Source organism: Quercus lobata, chromosome 8 (assembly GCF_001633185.2).
Source record: "Quercus lobata isolate SW786 chromosome 8, ValleyOak3.0 Primary Assembly, whole genome shotgun sequence".
Taxonomy (NCBI): Eukaryota; Viridiplantae; Streptophyta; class Magnoliopsida; order Fagales; family Fagaceae; genus Quercus; species Quercus lobata.
In genome coordinates, this window is record NC_044911.1 from 14738628 (window position 1) to 14754605 (window position 15978).

At 32.1% G+C, this 15978-nt stretch overlaps 1 protein-coding gene across 1 annotated transcript; it reads right to left on the reverse strand.

The window, feature by feature from the left end:
* Positions 1-347: 347 nt before the first annotated feature.
* Positions 348-6094, reverse strand: LOC115956072 (NAD(P)H dehydrogenase (quinone) FQR1). Its single transcript, XM_031074532.1, has 4 exons — positions 5893-6094; positions 2041-2134; positions 859-1121; positions 348-763 (listed from the first exon to the last, which is right to left on the reverse strand). The coding sequence occupies exons 1-4, from the start codon at positions 5913-5915 to the stop codon at positions 529-531; spliced, it is 615 nt and encodes a 204-aa protein (XP_030930392.1). The 5' UTR covers positions 5916-6094; the 3' UTR covers positions 348-528.
* Between the last annotated feature and the right edge of the window lie 9884 nt (positions 6095-15978).

A 15978-nucleotide genomic window follows, 5' to 3' on the forward strand; every position in this document is an offset into this window, starting at 1 on the left:
TATATGAGTTTGTCATTTTTCACTTTAACTGCATTGCACACCTTAAGTCATGCCATTTATCCCTCAAATTTTTCTATAACCATCACAAAATTACTATCTTTCAGCAGATTCAGCACCCTTTGAAGCATTCATTAAACAATGGATCCATAATTAAAAGGAGAATGCCGGTCACATGGATCAGAATGTGCCAAGTGATCCTGAAGTGATGAACGTATAAATGTATATCGCGATGGAGGAGGGATTTTAGAGTCTTGGCCATGCATTAGCCTTGAGACCAGATAAAATCGAATCCTTTTCATGTTCTTAGTTAATATATACGCGGGAAAGAGGGCAATGATGCACAGATGGATGATCAATCAAACTTTTATCATTAAGAAAAACCACTGTGCTGTGTAACACACATACAAAGCATAATTCAAACAACACAGATATTATTACTTGCAAACACAGAAATAGGAATATGGAATATTAAGACTGAAAAAATGGAAAATGTTATCCAAATGATATCTTTATGTTGAATTATAAAACTTAAGCAGCACCACCCTTGAGCTTCTTTGTGATGGCGGCAATGTACTTCCCTTGGTGGAATGCCTGCTCCAACTCAAGCTCAGTTGGCTGTCTTGAACCATCCCCAGCAAAAGTTCCAGCACCATAAGGACTTCCACCTTTCACTTTCTCCATTTCAAACATGCCAGCTCCAAATGTATATCCAATGGGTACAAATATCATTCCATGGTGAACCAGCTGAGTAATTGCAGTCAACCTATGACATAATATATAATATGCAGTTTAATTTCACCCCATTCAAGATTTTTAGGATATTTCAGATAGATTAATAACTGAGTCATGTAAACTTACGCAGTAGTCTCTTGTCCACCACCTTGAGATCCAGTGCTGTAAAAGAGCCCTGCAGGCTTGCCTGCAAGCTGTTGTGATCTCCATAAACCTCCAGTTGCATCCAGAAATGCTTTGAATTGAGCGGCCATCATTCCATATCTTGTTGGGAAGCCAAAAACAAGACCATCAGCATCGGTAAGTTGATCAGGTGTAATGATTGGTACATCACTCTTTGGTGGTGCACTCATCTTCCCCAGCACCTCTTCTGGTAGTGTCTCAGGGACCTGTTCCACCAGTCCAATATTGTCAGGGAATTTTTCAATAATTACATAAAACACAGAGAAAAAGACAAACATAATGTAAATTGGCCATCCACTAAAAACCATGGACCACCTAGATAAACAATAAGGCCCAGTTGCTTGAATTTGCATACAACAACTAAAAGAAATTTGTGATTTCTAGATGTACCAACAAAAAAAGAAGGAAACTTGAAGCTTTAGAGAACAAAGAACATAAAGGATCACTGCAAAGCATTAAGCTAATCATGACATATGTTCAAATATTGAGCATACTAGGGATGAGGTTACTATAATGAAAGAACAGAGAAAAGAAAAAGAAAAAGGAGAACAAGAAAAAAACTATAAATGATAAAGCAAGTATGCACGAGAAAATCTAATGAGTTATTGGGTGCAGGAGAACCAACTAAAATGTCAAATTATGGAAAATGAACCATGACAATGACACAGTATCACATTATTGCAATGGGAGATCCTAAAAGCAGAAGGTGGCAACTTAGTTCACTTATAATTAATTGATATAATCTTTGAAGGGTCACAAAAAGACATGGCTTTGAAAGGGGAACATGCAGAGAGAGAGGCAACTTGGGAAAACAAAAAACAATGCAAAATGATCCTAAAACACTGAGTTAAAGCACAGACAGTGACATTCAATTGCAAAAAACCATCAAAACAGGGTTCAAGCTCAAAACTTCTCAGAAATAACTAACAAGTCAACAAGGTCAAGAGTTCATAAGCCAATTTACACTTCTTTCCTGTGGCAAAAAGATGAAACTTCCTTTCTTGAAAACTGATTGTTGCTCACCATTAGTGCATTGTTCTGTACACTAAGCTATTACAAAAACTATACCTGGTACTTCATAAATGATATAACATGCAATGCATGATATGTGATGCACATTCTTACCTGCCATAGTTTGGCTTCCACTCCTTCAACAGATGCAGCCCCTTTCCTTATCTCTTCTGCTAGCTTCTCTACATGTCCATACATGGAATAGTACCTGTAGCAGCAATAAAAAGTTATCAGTAAATGAGACATTCAATAATCTGAGCTTACCCATTGCATACTTGAGAATTGACTGTAACAAGAGAGAACAAAATAAAATGGAATCTAGTGCAAAACATTAACTTGCTTAAATTTTTTTATTTTATTTTTATAAATGGTAGTTTTCATTAATATTTAACAACATAAGGAGAGAAATTCCAAATATATTATAGAAAGGATCGTAATCAAAGTACCATTATTATTTGCAAATTGCAAATCACTGGGAAAAACAACCGGGGCAGATTTGATCCCTAATGAACTCCTGAACTGGCAGTCTTCCATAGCCAATTACTATGATTATTTGGTTGAATATAAAATTTTCAAATCTTCTCAATTTATTATTTCTTTTTATTAATTTTTTTTGTGTGTGTGTGGAACTTCCCACACACTCTCCAAATTTGTGGGCAGATTAAAGCCCAGAGCAAATCCAAGAAGCAAATATAGCAGGTGAACAAGAAACTCACAACATGGCACGTATAAATGTCACTCTAAAAAAGCAATATTCAAGAATCACTAATGCCATAGGAAAAAATGCCACTAAACCACTCCCATGCAGGTCCTCTTTCCACTTTGTGGTTCTGCCACAATTAATTGACAAGCTCTGACCTTTGAGCTCCTTACTCTGTTTCTTAGTTCAAGCATTATAGGTGGTCAAGGACATCCTAGTGACCAAACAATCATGAGCCTCTGTTTGGCCATTGGAAGAGAATGAGAATGTGAGGTGACGTGAGCCTTCAAGAACACCAAACAGCATTCAAGTGATAATGGCCTCTAAACAATCATGGCAGACATTTCTGACTACAGCAAGGTACTGAAGAGCCAATTGACCAACTAAAGACACTTGCTCTAAGTGCAACGCTATGAAAGAGACTTCTAAAACTTTATATTTCCTTATCAATCACCTATCCTCCACTAGATCTAAATGAATTGACTAAACAGGTGCTTGAACTTTCCCTGCTGTCAATATTTTCCCCCACAGTGGAAAACCCCACTGACCATAGCCAATGAGCCCATTTAACTGTTCTCCTCAGAGTCAACCTGAGAAGGGATACAGGAACCTAAATAGAACTAACATTAAGAAATCCAGACAAAGAGAATAGAATATTTAAGAAAAATCAAGACATACAAGACTCCTTGAAATGTTAGTCTTCCTTCCCTTAGTTTCCCTAGAGAGCTCTCTCTCTCTTACATATGCATAATACACCCAAAGACCAAGAAGACTGCTGCCACATTAACAAGACTTGGGATGCATTTTCGTTGTGGATGTTATTGTAGAGGAGCCAAACTCATCTAATTCTAATTTATAACATGTGAGCATGGCTGGATTAAAAAAAATCTCATGCTTATAAGAAAAGAAAGGGCTACAATATAATGTAACTTGTTAGACACTTCTAACCCACTAGCACTTCGTCCTCCAACAGTGAAGGACAAGGTTGTTGATTTAAACCCACTGGATGTGTGTGTAATTTAGTAGCTTACCAATAAGAAAAACTGTTTAGCCTGGCAATTCGGACAACTGTATTCATGACAAAAGTTGATGTAATAGATGACTCAAGTAAGAAGCCACCTAAGGTAACTTCATTATATAGAAAAATGTAATTCTCCCTCACTTTTACTGGTATGGCTTCGGTTGTAGATATCTTGGAGCTCCCACTCCCAGGTATATGGTGTCCTTTTTGAGATGGTACTTTCATGCATTTTGAAATGCCTAAATAGAATAGGAATTCAGTGAAGTTTGACTTGATAGTAAGCCATATATGTTTTTCTGTGGCACCCATTACAACATTCAATTTCACTCTAGAGTTAACAATATTTTGTAAAATAATGGCTCAGTATTTTATTTAAAAGATTTATATGTGCCTAAACTATTTGCTTTTTGGTGAACTTACAAATAAAGAGTGAAGCCATAGCACAAACAAGTAATATTTATACATCTCATTATTGTTTATTCACATGCCAACAAGCTTTAGCCCAAATGGCATTTCCTTCCTTGAAGTACATGATGTAGAGTAAGGTCATGGGTTCAAAAAACATAGGATGTGTGTGTAACTTTCCAACAAAAAATCAGAAAAACTAAACTCAAAACTTAGTCATTTACATTCAACAATTTTAGGTTCAGATCTATAGCCATCTCTGCAAATAATATCAATTAATGGCTTTCTGGCTGAAGAGTTTAATATTCAGCATAATAAGTCTTTCACTTTTCCTTCAGCCATTTTCTGAACATATGTCTAATTCTTCTTTTTTAAGAAAAAAATTTCCTGAAAAAGGGATTCTGGCAATTTGTTTCAGCATTTTAGTACAACTGCACCATAATAAGAAGCACATTGAACACTAAAGTTGTTTTGAAAATAATCAAACACTAGAGTTTAACATTCATCACCTTTCTATGGTCATTAAAGAGAATACATTTAACTTTATTTCCTAATAGAATCTCAAGGTAATACAAATCTCTCCTACATTTGTGATGGCTTAGCATCACGAATACATTTCCTCATACTGCTAAAATGCTTAACCAATTTGAAATGCTATGATCCTGGAGATCATGATGTCAGCAGCACAAATAGTTCTGCAGTCAAGTGTCAAAACTAGCAGTTTATCAAAATTTGAGAAAATCAACATTCTCATAACAGCTTTATGCAAAAAATAAAAATCTTCATGGAGATCATGATGTCAGCAGTGCTCACATTCTACAGTCAATCTAATCAAGTGCAAGAATTAGCAGTTTATAAAAAATAAAAATAAAAGTCGAGAAAATCAACATTCTCATAATGGCTTGATGCAAAAACAAATTTCTTCATGGATTCACTACCATCCAAATCCAAAGCACAGACTATAAATAAATATAAAAAAAAAAAAAAAAATTAATTCAAAGAATTCTAAGTCCTAAATTTATACCAGTGAATGATATATCAACTCGGCCATTCCGAATATCATTGGTATTCTCAGATCTTGATTTGCAAGAGGTTAATGGTTTTTTCAAGTAAAACAAAAAATCCCAGATAGTTAAAAGTTTAGGTATGATGTACCAAGAAAAGTACATGTGAAACCAGCCTACAGTCTCAACATTTAAAGGCCATCAAGGAGATTATATTCATTTGTTTTTTCAAGAACAGATTAAGCAGAAATACCAAAACAAGATGATCAAAACCCAAAGCAGCTCCTTTTCAATAAGGTTCTTGAAAACCATGAGACCCACTAATTGAAACAATTCAATATGCAAAACCCTGACCTAAACAAAGCCTATTATCTACAAAGTCATTTCTTTTCACTTCAGTTTTCAGTCCAATCATCCTCACACAAAAGAGGAAAAAAAAAAATATATATGTATAAAAGGGAAATCATTTGTTTATAGTTCTATTAGAGCAGTAGCAACCATTACAACCAAAGAAAAAAAACCCAAAAAACAAACAAACAGATCCAAGAAAATCACATTTCCAACCCACACAACAATTTCACAAAGAAATTACAGAAACATCAAACCGTAGATCAATCTTCAATCTCAACAAAAATAAGGAATACCCAATTCATATAATCAAACACAAAACCAAAATGTACAAAAATACCAAAAAAGAAAAGAAGAAAAAACAATTAAACAGAGAAAAAAAAAAGGCAGAGTATTAGCGAGAACAGAGTACATATCAGAGTTTAATATTTGAAAATTGGAGGAAAAAAAAAAAAAATATGCATATATATAGTTGGATTGATACATACACAATATACACTTTAGTGGCCATTGATGGAGTCGTTCAAGTTCTCTGTGATTTCTCTGAATTTTGCTTTATCTGATGTGTTTGAGCTGTGAATTTAACGTTGACAAGTGCGAAAGTGGGAGGGCCAAAAACCTTATTTATAGTTAGTTGCACATTGATTGGATTGGTTTAAAAGGCTGTAATTTTCCTCTTCTTTTTTTTTCTTTTTTTGGGAGAAGATAAATGCTCTAATTTTCAATTATTTTCTAATTTAGTATTCTGTGCACTAATGCACCCTCCCCTTTTTTTAATTAAAATTATTATTTCAGTGCATCGTGCGTATTACGTGGTATTGCTGCGGTTGATTTAGAGTTTTTTTTTTTAGTATTATATATAGAGTCCACTCTTATAAGAGTTATGTGTAATACTAAATTATTACTATTAGTGCAATGGAAAATACCTCCCACCAAAAGTGATAGATTGCATGCTTGAACCTAGGAATTAATCTCTCTCTCTCTCAAAGAAAAAATTTGAAAACAGAAAGAAAGAAAGAAATATTGGGGATAAAAGGTTGACTACCAATCCGCTAGCATAAACCTTATAAAAATAGGAGTTTTGTGAGCGGTGTATCACCTATATTTAAGGTTCTCCAATTAAATTTTGGTTTGCAAAGACATCCAAAAAATGAGAGTTTTGTAAAGAGAAATGTTATGTCCATAACATATTTATAACACTTTTACAATAAATCTCAAATGATAAGTTGCTACTGGTTGTTATAGGTGGACTAAAAAGTAATTTAAATGGACTAAAAAGTAATTTAAATTGTAAATTCAAATTAGAACTGGAGTAGTAAAAACTTATCATTTATAATTTATTGTAAAAATTTTAAAAAAAATGTTATAAGCATAGTACTTTTTTGAAGATAACTAAGTACAATATATAATTAAGATTCTCTAATTAAATTTCGATTCATATAGCCCTTTCCAAAATGAGAGTTTCGTGAATTGTGCACTTTTTAGTTTTTAGGTTGAATTTAAATAGTGAAGTACTATTGTACCTGAATTCGAAAAAATAAAAATATTTATCCCTAATTTATTAGTTAATTGAAATGAGATGATTAATTACTTGAGACAGGGTACTTTGAAGGGTAGTTTGTATTGTGGAAATCAAGGCCTTGGAAAATGGGTTTTTTTTTTTTTTTTTAATTTTAAATCTTTTTAGGGGGATCAAAATGATTAATGATGGAATGGTGGTGTCACGCTCATCATCATGCTTTTGCAAACTAATTCTAGAAGATGTTATTATTAATTTTAATTGATTAGTATTTTTGGGTTTGGGGATTGATAAGGTACATGTTTGAGGAAGAGAAGAAAGTGTTTGATTAATTGATGCGTGTGGACATGGAGAACATGGTGGTTGATTTGTAAAAGAGAAGAGACGGCCATGGATTTATAGTTGAGGTGGGGCCATTGAGGGCGCTATTGGTGAATCTGAGCCGTTTGATTTGGTCGAGGTGGTTTAGTTATATATGATGCATGATGATGTATTGGGGAATCAATTTTTGTTGGAGATTAATTGGAATTGGGGGTCCAATTATATGTGAGTTTGTGAGTTTAGTACTTTTTAGACTGTTCCAATTGGTTGATGGCATTTGACTTTAGGCAATTTTTACGTGTGGACAAAATGAGATGACGTTTTGCACGCTGCATGCTGACCCAAACTCACATTACATATCATGAATTTTTACATATATACCCTATAAACAAATTGAGTGATTTATTCCCAAAAAAAAAAAAAAATAATAATAATAATAAAATAATAATAATAACAATAATAAAACAACAAATCAAATCAAATTTGAGTGACGACCACGTCTAGGACTCTTGAGTTTAGACATGCTTTTTCTTTTGGGAAAATTTAGCACATAATTTTTTATGTCACAATTTAATCATAATTTTGATGTAGTATATAATTTTGATGCAATATATAATAAGTAGTGGAAAAAAAATTGTAAGTCTAAGTGAAAGTGCTAGCCCATCAATCATAATATGGCACATACAATAATTATGAAAAAAGATGTAATAAATGTTCGACAAAATTTAGTTACAAAATTTATTGTAACCTTAGGTTACAACCTTATTTAATATCTTTTTATTGTAGATAAATTTTGACAAATCCATCATTAGATTATATCTTTTTCTTATATCCTCTATACTTGCAATATCCGATTAATACAAAATTTGACATGTGTATTGAGAGCGTAAAGAACATGCAATTCAACGGTTAGATTTTCAAAATATGTAATAATATTTATTTTATTGAGTAAAGTTGTAGTTTTATGTTATAACCAATTTTGTAACTAAACTTTGTCCATAAATATTGTAGTCCTTACTTTTTTTTTTTCTCTTAAAAAAAAAAACAATTTCCAATTTTCAAATCATATTATAGAGTTGTGGCTTATAGCCCATCCTTATCTATAAAGAAAAGTTGGAAATTCAATAATGATAGTCAATGAATGTTATTAATTATCCGTATTGTTTACCCTTCAAATTTGGACATGAAGAGAAATTATTGTATACTCCCGGAGTACTATAAATGCATACTCCCTCCTTTCACATGAATGGTGAGTCCTACCATGAATTTAATTAGTAGGACCCACCATTCATGTGAGAGGAGGGAGTACGCATTTATAATACTCCGGGAGTATCTAATAATTTTCCATGGATGAAAGTCTAATGCAGGATTATATTTAGATCCCTAGTTAATCTCTATATAAAGTTGATAAAAATATTGCCATTATTGGTTCATTATTTTAAATCATTGATGAGTTTTATCTGTGAAAGCATGCTTTATCTTTAATTAGGAAAAGGTCTGTTTCGTAGGATGTAAGTAAAATGATACGTTGAAATATATAATGTAGTGTCATATGATTAAAAATTGGGAAAAGTTAAGAGATGTCTTAAAAGCATTGATTTAAGAAATATTTTTATAAACTTTTTATTATGGAAAAAAAAGTACATAATTGATTTTTTGGATAATTTTTTTATATTTTTTTTATAAAAATTGTATCAAATCTTTCAAAAAATAGTCAATTAACAAATATTCTAAAAATACCCACTAATCAAAATCAAACTTAAAAATTTATTCAACTATTATGAAATCCTTAATAAAAGGTAAGATGTTTAATATAGTGACACTTTGAGGAAAAAAAGATAAAGACAGATAGAAACTCTAGATTTTTCAGTTTGAAAATTGGAAGTTGGTAGAATGGTCGGCTAAGAGATATGCATGCATTCTCAATCCCCATGAAAGTCATAATTGGAAATTAGTATGCATGTGCTGGAAATAAAAAACTATATGCAGGCTTGAGTTTACTTTTTTTTAACAAAGATAAATTTGTAGTAAGCCAATTCATGTATTGGTCAACAAAATGCAACTCCTTGTGTTGTAAGCTCGTTTTAATGGCAGAAAAAAGTTTGCAGAAATTGGTTCAAGAGCCACCATATATGAATGAATGAATACCATCATTGGTTTTGTTAATGTTTAAGGTTCCAGAGTGTTTGACACGCTGTCCAGTCCTCATGTATAATGGATCTCACCTAACATAATTTTTGTTTCTTTGTTTTTTTGGTCAGAACTCATTGAATTAGAATTGTTTATACAGCTTGGAAATTTTTAATCAATCAATAAGGCTTATTGATTACGGTTGGTTGCTCTGCTCTTGTCCTTTTTTATTGCCACAAAATTTATGTCCAATTGGGTGGTATTCTTTTATGGGAAAAGTTAACAGTGCACTTCTTTTATAGTTTTATTAGCCTCTGAAGTCTGAATAAACCACAAAAAAAAAAAAAAAAAAAAAAAAAAAAAAAAAAAAAACAACAACAACAACAACAAATGAAGGAGAGCTGCCCAGTTTGTTTTGTTTTTTATTTAAAAAAAAAAAAGAAAAGAAAAAAGAATTAGAACTTCATTTGTAAACATCATCCAATTAAGGGGACATGCTAAGCATCAAACTTAAGACCTCTTGCACTCAAACATCCAATAAATGGGACATGCTAAGAATCAAACTCGAGACCTCTCACACTAAGAGCGAGAATCATATCACTAGATCAAATGCACGAGAAAGTATACCATGTTTCAGTAATATCAACTCAACATCTGTTTTGGTATTTTCTACCCAATAAATGAGTAACACCTGTTTCAAAAACCCACGTCAGACTACTCCAATAAATGATTAATTTATCTTCTCGATAATATAAAAGATTGTGATTAATTTATTAGAGTAGTTTAATGTGATTTTGTGAAATATGTGTCACTTATTTATTGGGTAGAAAATATCAAAACAGATGCTGAGTTGGTATTACCGAAACATAGTATATTTTCTCCAGTTGGTGGTAGCATTGGTAATTAATAGAGGGTAGAAAAATGAAGCATTAACTATAGTAGCATTGGTAATTAACAGTAATCTTAATTATTTTGTTTGCAATATTATTTTATTATTTTAGAAGATTGTTAGTAGAATACTGACATGACAGAATCTAAACCCTTAAATCATAAAAGAGTGTTTAAATAATAAAAAAGTGGTTATGATTTAAGAAAATCTATTGGTAGAGTACCTTAGGAAATCTAGAAAATCTGAATCCGTACTTGAATGGGATTACTTGACTTGAATTCGGTCAAAGTGATATATAGCAATGCGATAATCCTACAACTATTTTATGAACACTTGCTTGTAGATATTCAAATGGTCTATACTTGGTTTTGATCTTTTCTTTCTCCCTATATTTTTGCTCTACTGCTAATTCTGTTGCTTGTATGTTGGTATTTTTTGAGACTCATGTTAGTGTCTCTGTTTTGTTGGAGGACCTTCTTCCAGCTTTTGAGCCTACATTAACGGCTGATGTAAATTCTTGATATAATGATGTGATGCTATTTAATTAAGTTTCTAGAGTTTTGATGCAGACCTTGACTTGCTAGGTTAGTTAAATGAAAGATTCTTTCTTAAAAAAAAAAAAAAAAAATGAAAAGAAAGAAAGATTCAACCAATGGATAAAATCATAAAAGGGATATATAGTTGACAACTTCCAAAATTGATTTCACACCATCCTATGATCAGATTATTAGGCTCGAGTAAACTACTAATAACTTGACTCCATAATTAACTTTGATTGAATAATAAAAATAAATTAAAAGATAACTAGACTTATAAAATAAATGACCCATATTACCTACGTAGTTGCTACGTATGTATGTTGTCACTATACTCTAGCATTAAGTTTTATTCAAAAAAATAGATAACTTTAATATAACAACGCCTATGTATGGGTACTTAATAAAATAAAAGAAACAATTAATAATAAAATTTGATCCCCAAATTTAGATGTCTTTAATAATTAAGGTTTGACTTATCTTTAGTAATTTTTTAACTGGACATCTCCTGTTGTTTTAAATATATAATGACAAGTGGTAGTAGGTTTTAATCTCCACATTTTATTTAATTAGTAAGTGATGTGATAGTTTCTAATTAAAATAAAAAAAAGATTCTAGTTAAAAAAGTACCGAAGGTAAACCAAACCCAATAATTAATATGACAATTTTTGCTATAATAAGTTGTAGGAGATCTTTCTTTTTAGAAGATGATAAGTTGTATTTGATATTTTGAAGTTAGAAATTTAAAATATTGTGAATTCTTATTTTTTATTTCTTTGCCATAAATTTCAAAAAGAAAAAAAAATTAAAAAAAAATAAAGAAGAAGAGAAAATAAAGTCTTAAACAAGTACTAGCATATGAGTACAACACTATGACTGTTCAAACTCAAAGTTAAGATGAAATTGAAATTATGACGAACAAAAACAAACAAGACACGTCATTAAAAAATAAACAAAGGAAAACAAAGTCGAGGTGTTCAAACCATCTCTCCTTGAGAACAAAAACTCAAGAAGCACAGGTAGATTTTGTTTTATTTTAAATATTTTTCTAATAATAAAAAATTCATTAGTATAGAAATACAATGAATGGGGCATTCCAATTGTCAAACTTGGGGCCTTTCTCTCGCATCCAAAGCGTGAATCATACCGCTAGATCAAATGTCCAATTGGTGGAAATATTGGTATTTAAATTAAATGAAAGGGAAAAAAAATGAAGCCTTAATTTTTTTTTGAGAAGGAATGAAGCCTTAATTAAGATATATTTAATATGATTTTTGTTTGGAGTTTTATAATGTTATGCTTGAAAGGGATAAGAAGATATATATATATATATATATATATTTATAGTCTCGCCACATGCGCTTTGCTTGTGTGATGAAACTTTTTTTATTTTATTTTTTGTGTCAAAATTTTATCTTATAGGAAAGGACTACTCCTTCCTTGGAGAGAAAAAAGAAAGAGATATTTAAAAAAGAAAAAAGAAAAAAAAGATTAAACAGAAGAAGAGAGACATTTATTTACATTTGATTTTAGTAACTAACTTGACGTTCAGAAGGGATAAGGAGAGATGAAAGTACTTAATTTTAAAGGATATGGATAAGTATCTAAAATTTAGGAGTGTTTAAAATAGTACTTTTATATATTTAACCTTATTATTTAAACTTTCTGAACTTATGAATTTGAGGGTGTAGGTATGATAGGCCCAATAATATATATTTATATATATGTCGGGCTAGGGACCTAATCCGAGGACATTTAGTAGTTCGAAGATGGGTAAATGTTGTCATAGAAGTCCGCATTAGTGAATGAAGACGTGGGGTCTAGTTATGAGGGTCCAGGAAGGTGGTTCGAGAAGAAATGTCTCCTTGGTTAAGCAAAGCAGAGCTCAGAACTATGGTTTTCAAAACTAAACCAGACCGGGAGGTCGGACCGTGAAAATCGAGAACCGGGATGAAAACTGGTTTTTTAAGCATAAAGAATCGGATTTTTTGTTAATTTTGTGAACCGTTAAAACCGAGGTTGGACCGCATGAAACGGTGAGAACCGTACGGTCCAACCCCTTAACAATTAAAAAAAACAACTTAACACAATTTTATTCTACTTAATTAAATTATTCATCTCTTACAAGGAATAAAAAAATTATAATTAAAATCTTTCAAAGATATTCAACTTTACTTCAAAAATTAATCATAAATTTTAATGTTTTCATGGTTATTATTTTATTTTATTAACTTTCTTATTTAATTATTAAATATATATTTGAAAATCATTAAATTTCCCTCACATATATAGATATATTGTCAATTTTGCTAGTTTTATAAATTTAATATCTATATTTAGGCTTTAATTAATTATGACGTCATCACGGTTTGACCTTGGTTCGACCTCGGTTCGACCTCGGTTCGACCTCAAAAATCTTGAACCTTTCCCTTTTACGGTTCAATGAACGGTCCGGGTTTGAAAACCTTGTCCAAAAGGTGTAGTTTGCCTTCCAAAGCAACATTTCGGGAGATTTTATTGATAAGGATACATATCATGGAAGCACAGGGCAAAGGAGAACTATGAAATATCTAAGAGAAAGTTGCTACCACTGCATTGAATGCTCTGTAGCTAACTCTCTAGCTGCATTAATGTGGAAGTGATATCTGAACAGTAATTTTTAGCCTTACAGCTATTCCCAAATACTTCAGAAAAGTGTTGATGGAACAGGGATCAACGCTAGAATCCCGGTCTTCACGTGGAGGGTGGAGATGAAAGAAGAAAGACAATATAAAAGAGAAAGAATACATTGAGAATGGAGATGGAGAAATCAAAAGAAAAAACACTGTAACAACTGGAATTAGACTTGTAATCAAATTCTAAAGAGATATATATAAGAACACATCTCCTTGGATTGTGCCGAGGATGATTTTCTTTGGATAAAACTTGTTTATCTTTGCTTTCAGGTCATTTAGACCCACTATAATTGTTGTCCAATTCATTAGAGCCTAGTTTTCTGACCTACTCTCTACAAATTCATTGTATTGGGCTCTTTGGACCAAAATCCTTTTGACTCTTGGGCTTGGGAACCAAATTGGGTCCTTACAGAGGGTATTTTGGTACAAAAAATGATGAAACCCAAATAAGTAATCCTGTTATTAGTAGTACTAGCATTAACCCATGCAAATGCATGAGTGCATTTAAAATTAAACACAATTTTTATTATAAAAATATAAATCATTAGTCAAATTATTAAAAAAGAAGAAGAAGCATGTAACACATGCATACATATAGCTACATTTAAAATTAAATACAAATTTTATCATAAAAATATAAATAATTAGTCAAATTATATTTTTTAAGAGTAAACGTAATTAGTCACATATTAAAATTCTTACCTAAATTTAGTACTACTTATGATCATTTAATTTTTTTTTTTTTTTTAATAAGATAGAACATGTGGTGATTTTTGTTGTGTGGTGATTTTTTATTGAGTATATGTGATTGATTTTTTTATTTTTATTTTTTAATTTTACGGTTTATTAATATTAGATAGTATTTTGCACTTATTAACTCACTTGGCACAAAGATTAAGGGGTTGTTTGGTTTTTAAAAAACCATCACTCATCACTTAAAATACCTCAATTTCCTAAACCCCACACGTTTGGCACACTGTTTTCAGCTTCTCATCACTCAAATATTTATACTTTTTGTGAGACCTATGCCTGAGCACCATGTTAGGCTCACGGTTACCATGCCCGCGTAATACACTGCCATTTCATTTATTTTTTCCTCTAACCCGTGTAACACACAGCCATTTCATTTATTTTTTCCCTTCATTCCCTTCAGCCTTGTTTCTCCCAAAACCCTCGACGAACCTAGTGCCAATCTCCCAAAAATTTTACTTTTTCTTTTTTCCTTTGATTTTGTCTTCACTCTCCTTCTCGAGTGCGACGGATCAAGCATATTAGCGCGTGTGACGACTGAGCTCAGGACGATGCACTCCACTAAAGAATCTACAGATCAATATCTCTCTCCATCTTTATCACTTTTGCTCTCATTATTTCTCGTTGCGGCTATTTATCCCTCCCAATTTTTTGATTTAGGAAATTTGCGGGTATATGGGTTGTGTTGTGTTATCTGATATTGGGTTCTTGTTTATGGGTTTAATGCTTTTATTTTCCCCTTTGGTTCCTTGATTTTCCAATTTGATGGGTTCCCGTTTTTTGCTTAGCACTGTTCACAGATGGGATGGGGGGAGAGAGTAGATTGGGGTGGGGAGAAGAGACGAAATGGGTATGGAGAGAGAGGAATGCTGGTATGAGCTTTGGTCGGTTTAAGCTCTGCCGCCGCGGGTTGACTAAAGTGGGGGCTTGGTAGGCGAGGTTGGGCTGAGGGTTTAGAAGTGTGAGGAGTGCTTGGAGTTGGGAATGGAGAGTTTTTGTGGGTTGCATTTTGGTGTGAAAGAAAAAGTCGTTGGTGGGGTTCTCAAAAGTTGTGCTAGTGTGACTTCTCTCTGACAATGGGTCACACCAATGTGTGTTTTATTACCAAAATGCCATGGAAACTCAGTTTTGATAACTTGAAAATACTTAAAATGTGTTTTCAGTTTTCATAACTCATCACTCAAAAATCAGCGAATTGAGTGATGGAAATAAAAACTAAAAGCACATCCAAACAAACTACTCAGTCGTGGGACCCACCATTTTTGAGTTATGGGTAATGGAAACAGAGTTATGAGTGATGGAAAACTACAAATCCAAACAACCCCTAAAAAACTTAAGTGGACATATGACGTAAACTTAAGTGGATAATTATGGTATGGTCTTCACATAAATTTTGACATATGGTGTAAAATTGGATTCTAATTTTAAATTCCAAATGATTTTTTTCTAAGTTTTACATATTCATATATAAATAATTTTTTTGAGAACATTGCTTGAAGATATTTGAATGGTCTATACTCTATACTCGATTTTGATCTTTTCCTTTTTCCTATGTTTGCTTTGTTGCTAATTCTGTTCCTTGTAAGTTGGCTGTCTTTTTCAGACCCATGATAGTGTCTCGGTTCAATTTGTTAGAGGCTCTTCGTCTAGCTTTTAGGCTTGCGTTAGTAGCCAATGTAATTCCTTGATCTAATGATGTGATGCTATTCAATAAAGTTTCTAAAAAAAAATAAAAAAAATCTTTAATATGATAT